This window comes from Camelus dromedarius, chromosome 3, assembly GCF_036321535.1.
Source record: "Camelus dromedarius isolate mCamDro1 chromosome 3, mCamDro1.pat, whole genome shotgun sequence".
Classification (NCBI taxonomy): Eukaryota; Metazoa; Chordata; class Mammalia; order Artiodactyla; family Camelidae; genus Camelus; species Camelus dromedarius.
In genome coordinates, this window is record NC_087438.1 from 41,435,087 (window position 1) to 41,451,384 (window position 16,298).

At 33.0% G+C, this 16,298-nt stretch overlaps 1 protein-coding gene across 4 annotated transcripts in view; it reads left to right on the forward strand.

The window, feature by feature from the left end:
* IPO11 (importin 11) overlaps nt 1–16,298 on the forward strand; it is a 169,026-nt gene that overhangs the window by 53,151 nt on the left and 99,577 nt on the right. For all 4 annotated transcript variants that reach the window (XR_010378510.1, XM_010974915.3, XM_031445867.2 and 1 more), the window contains exons 13-19: nt 1,351–1,441; nt 3,706–3,753; nt 4,531–4,636; nt 7,406–7,532; nt 13,572–13,605; nt 13,795–13,835; nt 15,116–15,232. Coding sequence is in view for 3 of the 4 variants with exons in the window: in XM_010974915.3 (XP_010973217.1) it covers nt 1,351–1,441; nt 3,706–3,753; nt 4,531–4,636; nt 7,406–7,532; nt 13,572–13,605; nt 13,795–13,835; nt 15,116–15,232 (564 nt within the window). In the remaining variant the exon portion in view is untranslated. The remainder of the gene's footprint in view (nt 1–1,350; nt 1,442–3,705; nt 3,754–4,530; nt 4,637–7,405; nt 7,533–13,571; nt 13,606–13,794; nt 13,836–15,115; nt 15,233–16,298) is intronic.

Sequence of the window (16,298 nt, forward strand, 5' to 3'; positions counted from 1 at the left end):
GAAAGCACTTAATTAAATTGAGAATTTGTATCTGAAAAAAAAAACTTTTAAATTAGAGGTTTGCAAAATGAATTTTTCTTCATTTTGCAAATGGATTGGGAAATAATTGTCATTGCAGGAATACAAAATGTTCTTGAAAGTCAAAGCTGTCTTTTTTGGCCAGAATGATTTTTTTCCTCCTAAGTATTTCAGTAATTACAAAGCTTCTTTTGATATGTTATTTTCTTGTACTCCCTAGTATGATTCTCATAGATCAGCCCATTGCTTTTAGTTACAGAACACTTTTTAAATACACATTGTTGATACGGCCTGCATTTGAGTAAGATTTATCAGATGTGGTCTTTGAACTGTTCTTTTTGTGAAGGCTTGTGTTTACATAATTTACATAATTTGCCATTATTTTTCTAAGCATGTGTGCTACTGTATTTAGTTTTATAAACTTCCATAGAAAATATTAGTTCTTTGGAAATTTTATTAAAAATTTACTGCTTTTTAAGTTTTTTAAACTTTCTCTTATGGAAAATGTCAGACATATTAAAAAAATAGAATCATATCATGAACTCTTCTGTATCCAAAACGTAGTTTACCAGTTATCAACTCATGGTTAGTCTTGTTTCGTATAAGTACTCCCTCACCCACCTGGATTGTTTTGAAGCAAATATCTGAGATATTTAAATTAAATATCTGACATCATTTAATCTGTATACATTTCAGTACATTTCAGTATGTGTATCCGTAAGATTCCTTTTTAAACATGAAGTGTAATACCTTACAAATTTAATTATACTCCTTTATATTATTAAACATCTAGTGATTCAGTATTTTTAAGAGCAAAAATGAATCATTTCTTTTATGTGGCTGTATTGTGGTTTCTTTTACTGTTTGTGTCTGTTAAAAGAAATATTACAGTCTGGTGAATTGAATTCATGAATTGCTATTGTTACTTACGTCATTGCTAAGAAAACATAATTTTTTAACATATTAATTCCTGGACAGTCAGTCATTCATAGTTCTGAATCTATAAATGAATGTGGCTCCAGACTGCTTTTTTAATTTAAAGAATTATTTAAAATGTAAATATTTCCTGTCTGCAGTTTTACCTTTTTGAATGCATGATGCCAAAAGATTGAAATAGTGAAATAGACTTTCCATGTTATGAGTTAAATGATTATAATTTGATTTTCTTTCCCACTGTGTTTACATAAAACAGTAATCTACTTTTTTTTTTTTAAGTCAAGAATTGGGAACAGATTCAGAGATTTAGGATTTTAAAAATGAGTATTCTTTGCTTTATTGTAGAATTAATCAGTACTGTGAATAATTTTCACTAGAAATTTTTTCCCCCTCCAGCCTTGCACTGAAGTACTATTTATAGATATATTCCATGAATATAATCAGACTCTTACTCCTGTACTTCTAGAAATGATGCAAACTCTTCAAGGTGAGGTATATTTTGTGATACTTTGATTTATCTGTTAATGTTCAGTTAAATGCCGTGAGTGCCCACTACATGCAGTGCACTGTTTCCTAGATCATGTAATAGACATGAATTTGAGAAAGACCAAATCTGTACTTTTTTTTTTCAAAAAGGTGTCCTTCATGATAGAAAACAAGAATGGGCAATTCACAAGTGAGATAGACCTTGAATGTGATAGTCAGATTTTACTGTGGTAAACACACTAGCAGTGTAAGCAAAATAGTGGGCAGTTAAGTATATTGGTTGGGGAAATAGCTTATTTGGAGCATGTTGTGGGCAGTAGGGGGAGTAAAGGTTAAAATAATAAACGTTAACGTTTGACTGGTGGCAGTGGGAATGAAAAGAAGGTAATGGATTAAAGAGAGAATGATGAAATGAAATTTTTAGTGTTTGATCATTGTATTTTGTACACAAGTAATTAATTAGTTAACTATTAAGAGGGGTTTATCACTTCTGTCCATTCTGCTATACTATAAATTTTAGGGAGGGGGCCGTGAACACCTCTGTTTTGTTCACACCTTATTCCCATGGCCTGGCACACTCAGTAACTGTTTGTTATTTGATTGACTTTCGGCAATTAACTGACTGCGCTTGGCAAGGGAAAGTTGTCAAAGATGATTCTGAAGTTTAGAGTCTTAATGAGAGGGAAAACAGTTATTAGTAGTGGTTGGAGATAGACTTTTACTTTTGGAGTGAGTGTATAAGGAGTCATGGGAGAAGAAAAGAGGGTCAAGGGTAGAACCTGAAACTTTCACCTTTAGGGATATGAGGAGATGAATGTCCTGCAAAACAGCCAGGTAAGAAACCAGGTAAGAAGCTATACTGTTGCAGAGAAGTAGAAAAGTATGGGGGTGAATCCTGGAGAAGAGCATGTTGTCAGAAGTGTCCAGTGTTAGACGAGGCAGAAGGCAGTGGAATCTTCGGAATAATCTGTTTCAACAGATTATTTGATTGGTTTGAGTAGGAATCACGTTGTAAGGGATCAAGGATTGAGTAGATGGTGATGTAAGGAATGTCAGCAAGAGCATGTCCTGTAGGGAAGGAGACTCCTGATTTTGTTTGTAGTAGTTAGTTTGTAGTAGTCACTTTTTAGGCTTTTGTTCTCTCAAAAACCTAATAGAGTGTTCCTGCTTAAATTATAAACGTAGGGAAGAAATGAGCCATCTGTCAAGTTTTACTGAGTTCATTTTTAAAGATAATTTGAATGTTAATTGTATTTTTCATATGGATTGATTTCTAATGTATCGTTATTTACAGTTCTTAATGCAAGATTACAGATTCTTAAATTTGGTAATATTTATACTGCTTAAGTTACTTTGTTGTTGAGTTTAGAACATTATTTCCATTTTCTCCCATCCATTTATTTTTTTTTTTAAACCGCTATAGGAAAGTGAGTAAGCTAGTTGGGTTAAACTGGTAAGTTGCTCCGTGGTGGTTAAGTTTTCAGTGATTTCACAATTTAGTTATTTTCTTTCTGGTTTTAGAGCAATTTGCTTATGTACATCTGTACTTAATCTAGCTGTTGGACTAGTGAGCTTAAGAATTCATATTTAACAGCAAAAAAAAATGCTTTGATAAACTGATAGAAATCTTTCTATTCTAAAGAAATAACTAAATATAGAAATATTCTAAGGAAATACAAGTAAACGATTTTTCATGTCTTAACCATAGCAGTCTCCTCTCTGGATAGTAGTGCAGAGACTGTCAGCTCTTTTTCTCAAGTTTCCGCATTACATAATGATTTTCATTTTTCTGTTTACACTTCTCATTTTTTTTGTCACCCTTGATACACTGTCGTAACCTGGTTTATTTGTTATGGGTAGAGCTTCTGATGTTAATTGCCTATTCTTGTTCTTTTTCCTATTGTGAGATTCATTTTTTTAAATTCTTTTTAAGAATTTTCGTTTATAATCAGGGTATAATACAGTAGTTAACAATTTGGCATATATTTTCTATAATATTGCTTGATATAACAATTTTCAAATATGTTATAATGATTTTTAAAATTACAATATGGTTTTACACGTTGTACCTAATGCTGATGTTCTTTAATGGTGATGATAACAGAACTTAAACTTTCTCTTTATACCTACATGTATTTTTAATGTCACAAAATATATTGTACTTAACTGAATTGAGAAACTAACAAATTGCATTTAAGTATGTTTTTAATGTTTTTTTTAATGTTTTAATGTTTCATTTACATTTACTGATGCTTATTTTTTCAGGGCCCACTAATGTGGAAGATATGAATGCACTATTAATCAAAGATGCTGGTATGTTAAACTAAAGTGATTTAGAAACATAGATTTTTTTTTTTTCAGTAGGTGATGTCTCTTTTGTGGCAAATTTATGCTGAGAGGGGTGGGATACAACTGTACCTAAAATAAAAGAACTGTCTGGTAGGAGAGATAACCAAGTAAGCAGACGGTGATTATAACATAGTACCTGCTGATTAATATTAAAATAGGTGGTAATCAAGTAGTCCTTGGAAAACCACAAGGTAGTTTTAGTGTGCCCAGGGAAGGGCTCCTAAAGAAATATAATGTGAGGGCACAGGATAAGTGAGAGTTAACAAGAGGAGGGGTGTGGTTCCAGGCAGAAGCAGTATGTACAGAAGCTTAAAGGGAAGAGCAGCAAGCACAGTTAAGTTTTGAACTGGGTATATTTTTGTTTAATTGGAGCAGAGAGGTTAAGGGCTTGTGGTGCAAGATGAGTCTGGAAAGAGGGACCATATCATAAAATATTGTACTTATTTGGAAGCAGATGTTATTTTATAATTTTTGTAATTTGACTTGAATATTTTCATATGAATGTAATTTTCTGTTTGAAAGCTCTAAGGAGTATTTAAGAAAAGCATAGAGTAAGGTAACTTAGAATGTTTATGAAATGTATTTAAATAATTTCCCTGATTAACATATTGTAGATTTCCCTTTATTAACATATTGCATATATTAAAGTAGTCCCTAAGGCTTAGTTTCTTACATAAGGACAATTAGCATTTGGCCCAGTATCTGAAATTTAAGATCTTTTTTCTTAAATCTTCTTCTTAGTATATAATGCTGTTGGATTAGCAGCTTATGAGCTGTTTGACAGTGTTGATTTTGATCAGTGGTTTAAAAACCAACTTCTTCCAGAATTACAAGTCATTCACAATAGGTAAGTATAAAACTTTGTATTTATTATTCACTTACTTTGATGATTTTCTGATGAAGACAAGAAGGCATTAAAATTGCTTAAAACTTTAAAAAAATCATAGTATGACTTAACTGATAGTGTCAAGTATAAAAAAGAATGATTTGTGAACCTTATAAATGAAAAATTAGCGAAATGGTTTGTTAGTATGTTACTTTACTTCTAATGTGAATTGTGATATGTGTGAAGTATTTGATGTTAGATGAGATAGTTTGCAGGAGGACATTTAATTTAAGGGAAGATGAAGATCTCTGCATTCTAGGAAGAAAATGTGTGCATAAGGATGCCAGCTGGAGAGTTAGCAGGGTCTAGGCCTGATGTCAGAAGTAGCCTAACCAAAGTAACATCCAGGAAAGATGGCTGTCTTGGGATCACACAAAGCATATTGCAAGCCTTTGGGGCGATGGTGGAGTAGGATGCAGAGACACCATAGCAAAAATCATTTGGACACACTTTAGGTTCATATTGAGGTACCTAATCAGTAGTACAGATATGTCTGACATTTAGTCAGACTTTTGCCCAATGCTTATGTTTCAAATACTTGCCTAATTATTTTAATTTTAGGTACTGAATGAGTAAAATGGAAAGGGTAAAGTCTTTGATAGTTTTTATAAATTTCTTCTTAGTTTAAAATTAGAGACTTAAAAAATAATTCCAAGCAACTTTTTTTCTTGTTTTGGGCAGTTCTAGTTGTGTACATCTGGCACCTGTTAGAATGCATATAGTCATAGGTTAGTTAACATTTCTTGGCTACTTAATGGATAGAAAGCCACCCATATATGGATTATTTTATAAATATTTAGAGCCATAGAACTGTAGAGCTGGAGAGGCTTTAAAAGTAGTTTTATCAGTAAGTAGCTATTTATCCATTCAGTTATTCATTTATTTAAACAACAAATGTTTTCAACACTGGAACTTGCTGTGCCCTGAGGAAGCAGTGGGGAGTAAGATGGGCTTGGACCCTGCCCTCAGGGAACTGGTGAGCCTTTGAAGGAGAAAGCCTTGAGTAGGGAGACAGGTGTGTCGCTTGGTTGTCCTTGAGCCCTAGAGGCTGCTTAGCCTAAACCTGTGCTGTCCACTGCAGTAGCTGGTATTTGTGGCATGGCTACTGAGCACTTGACATGTGCTAGTGCAGCTGAGGAAATGACTTTAATTTTAATTAACTAAAATTTGAATTTAAAACCTGAAGCAGTGTAAAATATGTATTGATTATATGTTGAAATGATAATCGTTTGGATATATTATAGTAAATTAAAAATTATTAAAATTTCATATGTATCTTTTTACTTATTTTAAATGTGAGTACCAACAGATTTAAAATTGCATGTTTGGCTTATGTTATATTTATTTTGGACAGAGATTAATCTAGACCAGTATTTCTCAAATTTTAATGTGCGTATGAATCATCTGGTGATCTTGTTAAAATGCAGGTTCTGGTTTAAGTTATGGGTCAAGGTCTGGGTCAGATTGTGTGATTCTGTCACACTTCCAGATAATGATACTGCTGGTCCAGGAATCACACTTTGAGGAACACACTGACCCCTCATCTTTAATTCCACCCCAAAATAACTACCATCTTGGCATTTGAACCTTCCTGAGCTTGATTCTCTTCCCAAAGATCTCAATTCAAACTTGAATGTTCTGTGATTTCACCATTTTCTCTCCACAAGTCTTATTTGCACATCTGTCACTTTGTTCAAATTATCCCTATCCTTTGAAATGGCATTTTTACAGTTTTCTACCCAAAATACTCAAATCTCATCTCCTTCTGCCTGCTCTTCTCTGTTCTTTTTCCAAAATCCTAGTATATAGTTTTTGCAGTCTTTAATTCTTCTAGGTTTGTTAAACATTTTGAGAGCAGGGAATACTTACTTGTTTTTGCAACTTTAATGAATAATTCTTTCTACGTGCTTGATCATCTTATAAAATCATAATTTTCTTTAAAATGTGGTATATCCATTAGTTTACCCCATTTATATCAAGAAAGAAATGTCATCTTGCCACTATAATTTATATAATATTAAGAAGAGATTTTGTGGATGGAATTCTTGGACACAAGTGGTTTTTCTCCTTGCATAAAGAACCTTCATTTCCCTTAGCAAAGATGACCATAGAGAAACAGATATGTGTGCATCTTACTGCAGATGTTTTATAGCTTATAAAATATGAATCATTATTTTTGGTAATCTGAGTCACATTTTGTAGTTGGGCACCTTTTTACAAAATCATAAAGTTAGGCTGAAGTCAGTGTAAATTTATATGAATATTTATATAAGTTTAGAAATCTCTCGAAGTGTTCTGAGAATAATCTTCATGAGATTAATAGAATTGGAAATGGAAAACTGAATACAGGAGCTCCTTTATTACTACTTTTTGTGGCCTCTCCAGCCTTAAGCTTTGGGATATTAGCTAGTTATACCTATTTTGATTAGCTGGCTTTGGTTACTTGAGGAACAGAAGTGGACTTGGTATTTTTGTACACGTATATGTTATAATTCTTTAATACAAGACAGTCAGATTCACAATATATCTCCCTAAGAATTTTCAGTTTTTTAGATCAGAACTTTATTACTAGTGTTTATACTGTGGTATATTTAGAAGTAGCTTTTAAACCTTTATATTAAAAAGTACAAATTGCTTTCTTACATTTTAGATTTAAATGATGAAATATACTAAATAAAATAGACTTCTTAAGATATTTAACATTTTAATTTCATGGTTTTCCCTATCTAGGTATAAGCCATTGCGACGCAGGGTGATTTGGCTCATTGGTCAGTGGATTTCTGTGAAATTCAAGTCTGACTTAAGACCCATGTTATATGAGGCAATTTGTAACTTGCTTCAGGATCAAGACTTAGTGGTATGTTGCTTAAATGTCTTACATTGCTTAAACGTTTTAAAAGAGTTATGACTTTAACCTATGTTAAAAGTTCAAATTTAGAAACGGTTTATATCTTTCTTTAGAATGTTGATGGCCTTTCAATGCTGTAGTTATTCCTTGGGGAGCAGTTTGGTTTGAGGGAAGGAAATCCTTTATTTGCCCTTCTCATCACTAGTCAATAAAAAAAAATTAACAAGCTCTACCAATCTAATATTATTTATAATTTTTTAGTAAAAAATAAGAAGGTAGTTTTTTAAGATACTTTTATAGCTTGCTCTTTTTTTTTTTGCCTTTAGAATTGTTTCTTTTAGGACTTTTTCTCTATGTACAGCATTGACATAATATTCTTGGTTTTGGTTACTGAAAACTTATAATGACTTCTTTGTTGCTTTGTTCCCCTTCAAAGCAGTAGGTTTGCTGCTTTATTATGTGTTGGTTACTCAAAGAGATTTTTTTTAAGATGTTCACCATAGTGTGGAATAGTTTTTTTCCCCCTCTTAGTGCTTTATTTTATGCCTGAGTGAATATATTCATGACTTAATATACATTTTCTTTGTCTTGGGCTTAGATATGACTCCAGCATAGTCTTTGAAAAGTGAATCTAGTTGTTTTTTTCCCAGAGTCTCAAATGATTTTTAGATAAAATTAAGTGATTTTTTTCCTCTCTGAATTATGGTAAGATCTTGTTTAAATTTCTCAATATCCCTTTTTAAAAAATTTTGAACCCACCTGATTACCCTGTTTTTCAGCAAAGACTTGGGCCATACTTTTCTCATTTTCACACGTGTGCCATGATAATATAAACTACTTTTAATGTTCAACAAAGAAAACATAATTAAAGAAATTATGAAATTAACAAAACGTAATTGCAGAAGCACGGTACATTATAAAGGCAGATTGAACTCCTCTTTGGATCGTTCTACTTTAGTGTTACCTACTTTGTTTAAATAATTGAGAATTTACTCTAAATATCATTTTGTAGTTATTAAATAGTTTAAGCATGGGTAATCTGTGCTTAAACAAGGGAATCCATTAAAAAATAAAAGAAAATTTATCAGAAATTTAAAATAAAAAGTATGTAAGATACGGTATTCTAATTTCAACCTGTGAGAAATACTTGGCTAATGAAATGTGGGAAGATAACAACAATGTACAAACACAGACATGTACAAACATACAAATGTGAATATACATACACACACATATATACACACATGCAAAGTGTATCGATTCTGATGAATCTAAGTCTTCTCTGGCTTTCAGAGTCTATATTCTCTTGCTTGATTGCTGTGGTTGTGGAGTTGGGATAGATTTAATCCTGTAGTTGTCTGAGAGGCTTCCTAGTCTTATGTCTTATGTCCATTTTGCTATAAGGCTGGCTGTGGCAGAATAGAAATAGTGCATCAACTGGTGACTTCTCCAGCTGGCTTTTTAATTTTATATCTGAGGCCACTGTGTAGAGTACATCTGATACTTGCATGACAGTGTTGTTTGTTCTGGAGGAATATATTGCAAGTTGAGTGAAATTTTTTTAGTGTATTTGAAATAGTATCATAACTTCCTCAATATTTAGCAATTAAAATAATTTAGGCATAATGGGCAAGCATTTATAATATTGTAATATTTGGAAACTTTTTTGGTAATAAGTGTTGGGAATTTTGATTCAGTGTAAGATAATTGCTACTTTGAAAATTTTTACTTCTAAGCCTATTCTGATTAATCTTTAAAAAGGGGATGTTTTTACTTTTTTTCATTTTAAAATCTAAGAATTATAACAAGGAAAAAGAAAAATTCAGTGGCTGACATAACAAGCATCTGGTTTTCCATATTTCCATTGTAATAGTGTTCCATATATATTGAAAATATTTCATTTAAAAAAATTACAAATGCAGTTGAATCTCTCTGTCTTTCCACTCTTTCTGTTGTCTTATTGAGCAGAGGTTTTTAATTTTAGTGCAATTTATCAGATTCATCAGTTTCCTTTTTCTGTTTTCTTCTTTTTGTTTCTTGTTTAATAAATCCATTTCCTTCATCCTTGGTTCTTTGTTCCATCTGGAATTTATTTTTCAACATGATATCAAGTCAGATTCCATTTTTATTGTGTCTTTTTATAAGGACACCAATACTACAGTGCTTTATTGAAAAATTCATGTAAAAAATATCTTCTACATACTCCCCTTAGAACATATTACTGAGTAGATGTGCTTATGGCAAGTTTCAGATTTGAGAATGTTGTTACCACAGTACAGAATGACTAAATTTTAGGTGAGAGGATCTTTTCCTAGGACTGCAGATGATTCCCTGACTAGAATATTTGATTTGCATACTGGGCCTCTTTATTTTTAAGTTTTCTGACCGAATTATCTCTTTCAACTTTGGAAATTATAAGTAATTAAAAAAATTTTTTTCTTATGTTATTTATGCAGCCTTCAATAAAATAAGCAGTAAGCTACTAAAAATTGGCATTAGTGTACTCTTTCAACCTTATAAGAGGCTCTCTCTCTCTCTCTCTCTATATATATATATACACACATACATGATAAACTGTGGTACAACCAGCAGATTTATAGTTTGAGGGTACAGTGTATTATGGTTATTGTCTGTCAAGCACAGAAATGGCCATCTTCATGGGCAGGTTGAATACCAGCATAGAAATAGTGAATTTTCAATATGGGAAGCCAGTTATGGAGTTTAGGAAGGGACTTTGGATGGTATGTACATGACTGTAGCAAACCCTGAAAGCACTGTGGGAGGTGCAGCTGGGATTTGGGCAGAGGTATTTTTAACAAGGTGCATTGAAGTTCTCCTGTCTTTTCACTCTTGTGCCTTTTATGGGACTCCTAGTTCTGTCAAACTTTCTGCCTTAACAGTTTTGATTTTGCTTTCTACTATGGACAATGTCCATCCTGTATGTCTCAAAACATTTACAGATTTTAAACTCTGGGCTAGTCTATGTTTTCACAGAATGAATTCTGAATTCACTTACATTCAGCAAATATAATTTCCAAAGGAAATATCAAAAAAATCTGAGTTTGAGACATCAAAATGTTAGGCCACTCTGAAACTACAAGGAAAGAAAACTAGTAAGTTTCCTGTAGACAGTTTTGGTTTTGTATTGATGTGTTTAGTATCCATATTATATGAAAATGAGCTTTAGAATTTTTTTCTTGAAAGGAGGTGAATAAACGAAAGACTCTTTATTCTTTTAGGAAGCTCATTTACATGTGTATTTCAGAAGAAATACATCAAAATGTGTAATTCAGTGATCTTGACTTTATTGCAGAATAGAGAAAAAAATGTACCATAAACAGTACCAAGTAGTAATAGAACCACTGTGTAGGGTAATATTATTCATATCAGTATCTCTCATGCCTAGCATGGAATCAGAAAATTAGATGATGTTTATTGAAAAAGTTTAGAGATAAGGATAAAAGATTATGCAGTCATTATTCTGTTTATCTTCAGATTACTTTTTTTCAAAATGATTCCTTCATGTCTGCGTTATTTACATTTTCCTAGTGGTCCTATGTCCCTGAGACATTGCCATTTCTTTCTGGTCCCAGCACCATGCTCACTGTGTTAGTGTGTGGAATACCCTTCACTGCTGTGGGCAGGCTGTAGTAGTGGTCAGGCGTTAGGTTAGTCCAAGTCTAGAACTCAAATCAACCACCCTGACAGTAACCCCAAGGCTCTTTCTTATGCTGGATGTGGAAATGTCTGGTTACTCTTGCCTTTATGTAGCCATCTTCTTGGGAAGTAATGTTGACCTCTGGTTTCTTCTCATTCATTTCTCTGTTACTGTCATGCTTTTCTGGGATCCTTTCAACAATTCTGATAACTTAATGGCATTTGTTTGCCTCAGTATGGAATTAGTTTATCCTTTTATGAGTTTTCTGATGTTTCAGCTAGAGGTGTAGGGTAGGCTCAGGCTGAATTCACGTCTGGATCCGGTTCTGGATACTGAGAGTTTTATTCTCCTTCAGAAATTCTAGATTTATTCTATGACAAGTCCTGTTTAGAGTCTGGTTAAGGGAAGAGTTTTGTTTTCTTGCATTTATTTATGAAGTATTTATTGAATAATATCTTAGAAACTGTTAGACTGTCTGCTACCAGTCTTCCTTCACATTCCCCAACTCTTCGTTCTATAAATCCAGGTTCTGATTTTTTCCCCCATTACTTGTGAATTGCTGCAGAATTCATTGTCTCTGTGCAGTAAGTACTTCCCATTTCTTTTACAGTTCAGTAGGGGCTAAGTTTGTTCTTATTTGTGTTTGTCATATTTTAAATGCTCCTCTGTTTTCTTAAACTGTGTGCTTTTTATTTTCCCTTATGTTCCGGCTTCCTGTTCCTGTAGTTAAACTAGAGTACAGGCAAATCATTGTTATTTGTTTCATCTTTTTCTCTGCATGCAATACTGCACTGTCTTCTCTTTGTTTCATTCAAGTGTCCCTTTTGTTTCCTATACTTATTTGCCTAGGTATCATGGTTATGGGTTTAGTGCATCTCTGTTTCTTTTGTGGAGGATTTAAGGGTTGATATGCTGGAAGTTTGGTTTCTCTTTGTGGCGGTTTTCATGTCCTGGTGTTTGTGAATTAAATTATTAACATAGTTCCAGTTGTATGCCTCATACTGTACTGAATGCTGACAGTTGGATGATGACTAGAAATAGTCCATGTCCTCAAGGGGATTGTCCTTTTCTTAGGCTTTTCAAGTTAGCCATTTTTATTAATACTTGTTTAGTATCTGGGTAGTTCTTTTCCTCTCTGCTGGGTTGTAAGCTCTTTGAGAGCAAGGACTAGGTGTGTCTTACTCAGCTTTTTTTCCTACAGCACCCACCACAATGTCTGGGAGGTACTGTTCCTTTTTGAATATTTTTAATTGCATGAGAACGTCATATTTTCATTAGGTCATTTTGTAGTAGAACACTTTGCATGTTGTAGATCATCAACAAACTTGTTAAATCATTTAAAACCCTAGGAATATTCACATTAATTTATAAGCAGTGAATACAAAGAAAACGCAGGCAAGGAAACACCTGCACTCTGGGTTCCTGGACTCTGGGGTTTGGAACTGTAGTACCTAACATTTGATGGATGTGCCTAATCAGCATGTCAGGACCTCAGAAGCTCCTGTAAAATGATCAGAACTGTTTCTTTGTGGAAAATGACTGCAAAGGCAAAACCCATTGCTATTGCAGGAGTAGAAAGTACAGTAGCATGTAAGAAAGTAATGGCTCTTAGCCAGGAAATGAAAGTTTTAGCTGGATTATTTTACAGAGCAGAACACAGAATTCAGTTGTGACTTGAGCTCATGTTATTGCACGTGGAATTACGAATGTGGTAGCTGATGCCAATTTAGCTGGTCACATCACAGGTAAAACTTGAAAGAAAATTAGGAGATTATGCTGTGATGATGTGGTTTACCCAGGTAACATGCTGATACACAAAGAAAATGTGATTTGAGAAGCCAAGAGATTGTGCAAACCTTTCTGTATTTGTGGACTTTGGGATTTAGAAAATCCCAGACTTTATCTTTCAGTTATTACAAGGATTTTCTGTAATTGGGGTAACAGATGGGAGTTTGTGTTCTTCCTGCTCCTCCTCCCTCTTCCTTTCTTACAAGTCCTCCAGCCTCCCCAACCCCACCCTGTTTTCCTGCTTCTCAACCTTCCCTTTCCCTCTGGCATCATCTTCGTACTCTCTTCTCTCAGTCCCATGCTCTCCACACACTTAACAGCAAATTTTTTTTTTCCCCTGGAAACAGCCACTGGATTAAAGACTCCTTAAGCAAATTAGGGAAAACTAAGAAGGGTGGGAATGACACTATTTTATTTTTTCTTTTTAGTCCTTGCTAAATAGGGAGAATGTCCTTTTATTTCTAGTTGTTAACATGATCTGTGACTTTAATATTAACAGAAAGAGTAAAGAAGTGATTGGCCAAACTTTTTTTTGTCATTTGTTATTAATGGTGTTTAGTAGTTCTAGAATGACTCAAAATTCATGATATACTTTCTTTTAGGTCCGTATTGAAACAGCTACAACTCTGAAGTTAAATATCCTTTAAAAATTTAAAAAATACTTTATTGCAAAGAATTTTAGCAACACTTTAAAATTGTTAATTTTGTTAAATTAATTTTTAGCTAATTAAATGTATTTTTGATTGGTTTATTGTATTTGGTTTTTACATATGTTTTATCCTGGTAAATCTCATAAGTTCTCAGTATTCCTTAGCTGCTCTTCACCTGTTGATGATTTTGAGTTTAGAACAGATCAGTTTCTACCGGTAAGAATATCTATTTCTAGGTTTTATAATAATTTCTGCTTATGTCTTTTGAATATTATATTATTTTATAGCTTTAATTATATGTATCTGTTATTTATTAAAGTTGCATTTAATGGTATGTTAGATTATTTTGTAATTAATTACTTTTATTGATAACTTTAATTTGAAATAGTTCACTTTTATTCTGCTTGTTCTTGTTATCTTGTAATCTATTCTGGAGTTGACTGCTAAACTTTTCCTTTCACAGTTGCAAAACATCTAGTAATTTCATTTCATGTTGTCTGTTACTTTTACTCCTTAGGTTATCTCCTTCTGTTGTTTGTGTATATATGTCTGTCCTACACTAGATTGCAAATTATTTGAAAAGCAAAATACCGCTCTTACTCATTTTTTTTTTCCACTCAGTACTCAGCACCTAACATGGTGTTTTCAAGTAATTGGTATTCAGTAGGCACTTGTTAAATATGTCAGTGAATTGGGGCATTGATGTTCTTTTCAAGAAGACTAAAGACAAAAAAAGCTTTATGATACAATGTATATTTCTTGTGGGGTTGGGGTCATAGATGGGGAAACTTGAAGAGCAGAGACTTTGTTAATTAAAGAGTCAGAGGTATTTAGGATGAAAGAAATATTTTTACAAATCTGTATAAAAATGAACAGATATCTGAAAGAACAAATGTCTATGTATCTGGCATCCTATCATTTATTAGTTCCTACTATAATTTTCATAATGGAAGAGTTAAAAAGCCAGAAAGCATTTTTGTTTTCTATTTCTTAATCAGAAATATTCTGTCATTCTTAGAATTACAAGTATTTATCTACAAAAATTTGTATCTCTACATAGCATATGTTAAAGGGCCACATCGGAGAGCTGGTATGTGGGTGCAGTAACTTTTGGCTTTAATGAGTGGACTGTGCAAAACTAAGGCATATGTGAAAGAGTGATGACAAGGCACTGCTCAAAATTTACTTTAGTTAGCAGTATAAATTTTAAACACAAAATGTGTAGACACAGTTTTTCTCTGAAAACATTTTTCAGTTTGTGGGTGAATTAAATTCTGAAATGAATGCATTTAACAGCAATGAAGAAAAAAGTCACTGCCTTAATATTAGCAAACTGAACAATTTGAAGTTGTATAAGTAATGCTAAGATTTTGGCTATTTGTCTTTTATTGCTTTTTATCTTATGATTTAATTTTATTTCTTATTTCTGTTTGTCTGTTTGTAAAGACTTTTACATTTCTATTCCAAACTTTTTATTTTTTTCTTTTTCCATACAGTATTTGGAAACCATGTTCACACTACTTTTTCAGTTACTGCAGCAAGTTACAGAATGTGACACAAAGATGCATGTTTTACATGTCCTTTCTTGTGTGATTGAAAGAGTCAACATGCAGGTAATTTTGTTATAAAACATGAAAATAAATTTTAGAGGGGTAAGTAGAGTCTGTGTAGAATTCATTAATTGTCTACATTGTTTAAATGTTAAAACATTCATCAAAATGCTTCTAACTTACAATTTCAGTTCTGTATCAAAATTGACATTTATACTTAAGTTTTAAAAAAATGACCTAAGAAAATTAAAACTGAAAAATAAAAAATTGTATGTGCAATACAGAAGTATTTAGGAAGCAGAATTATGTAGCTCTTAGCAAATTCAGTTTATATGTTTGATAATTCTTAAAATTTACTGTGTTTGAGGGCATAGCCACAGGTGTCTGTCAGCAATTGCAAATATTCTTAGAAGTCTGTTATTGGTACCTTAAAAGTTGAGTGTGTTTTGCAGTCTAGTCCACGTTATATCCATATTTGGTTTGATGTGTAAAGTTCTTCTTGGGGGAGAGGGGAGGAGAGGTAATTAGGTTTACTTATTTATTTATTTTTGGAGGAGGTACTGGGGATTGAACACGGACCCTGTGCATGCTAAGCATGGGGTCTGCCACTTAAGCTACACCCTCCCCCACACTTTAAATTACTGTTAATTTAAAGTTCTTAACAGTAAATTATTTTTTATTAAGCTTCCCCTATCACTGCTAATCTTTGTGAAAAATTGATAATCCAGGAATCACACTGTAGTTTTCCTGAAATTTCTTACATCCGAGTTTACCACTACATATTCTTGTTTGAAAGCGTGAGTAAATCTGTGAGGTATTAGGGAAAGATAACTGATTTCGAATCCACAGTCCTGGAGTCTGCTTCTGGATCCATTAGTGAATTCTGACACCTTGAGCCTGTTTATTAATTCTGAAGGAGTTGACGAGAATTGCTATCGGTGTTTTTTTTTTAAGTGGGTGTAGGTAATTAGGTTTGTTTTATTTGTTTATTCTTAGAGGAAGTACTGGGAATTGAACCCAGGACCTCATGCATGCTAAGCATGCTCTCTACAACTTAAGCTATACCCTCTCCCCTGAGCATTACTGTCAATTATTGAGTAATGACAAGTTACCAACTTCTCTGCCAAGT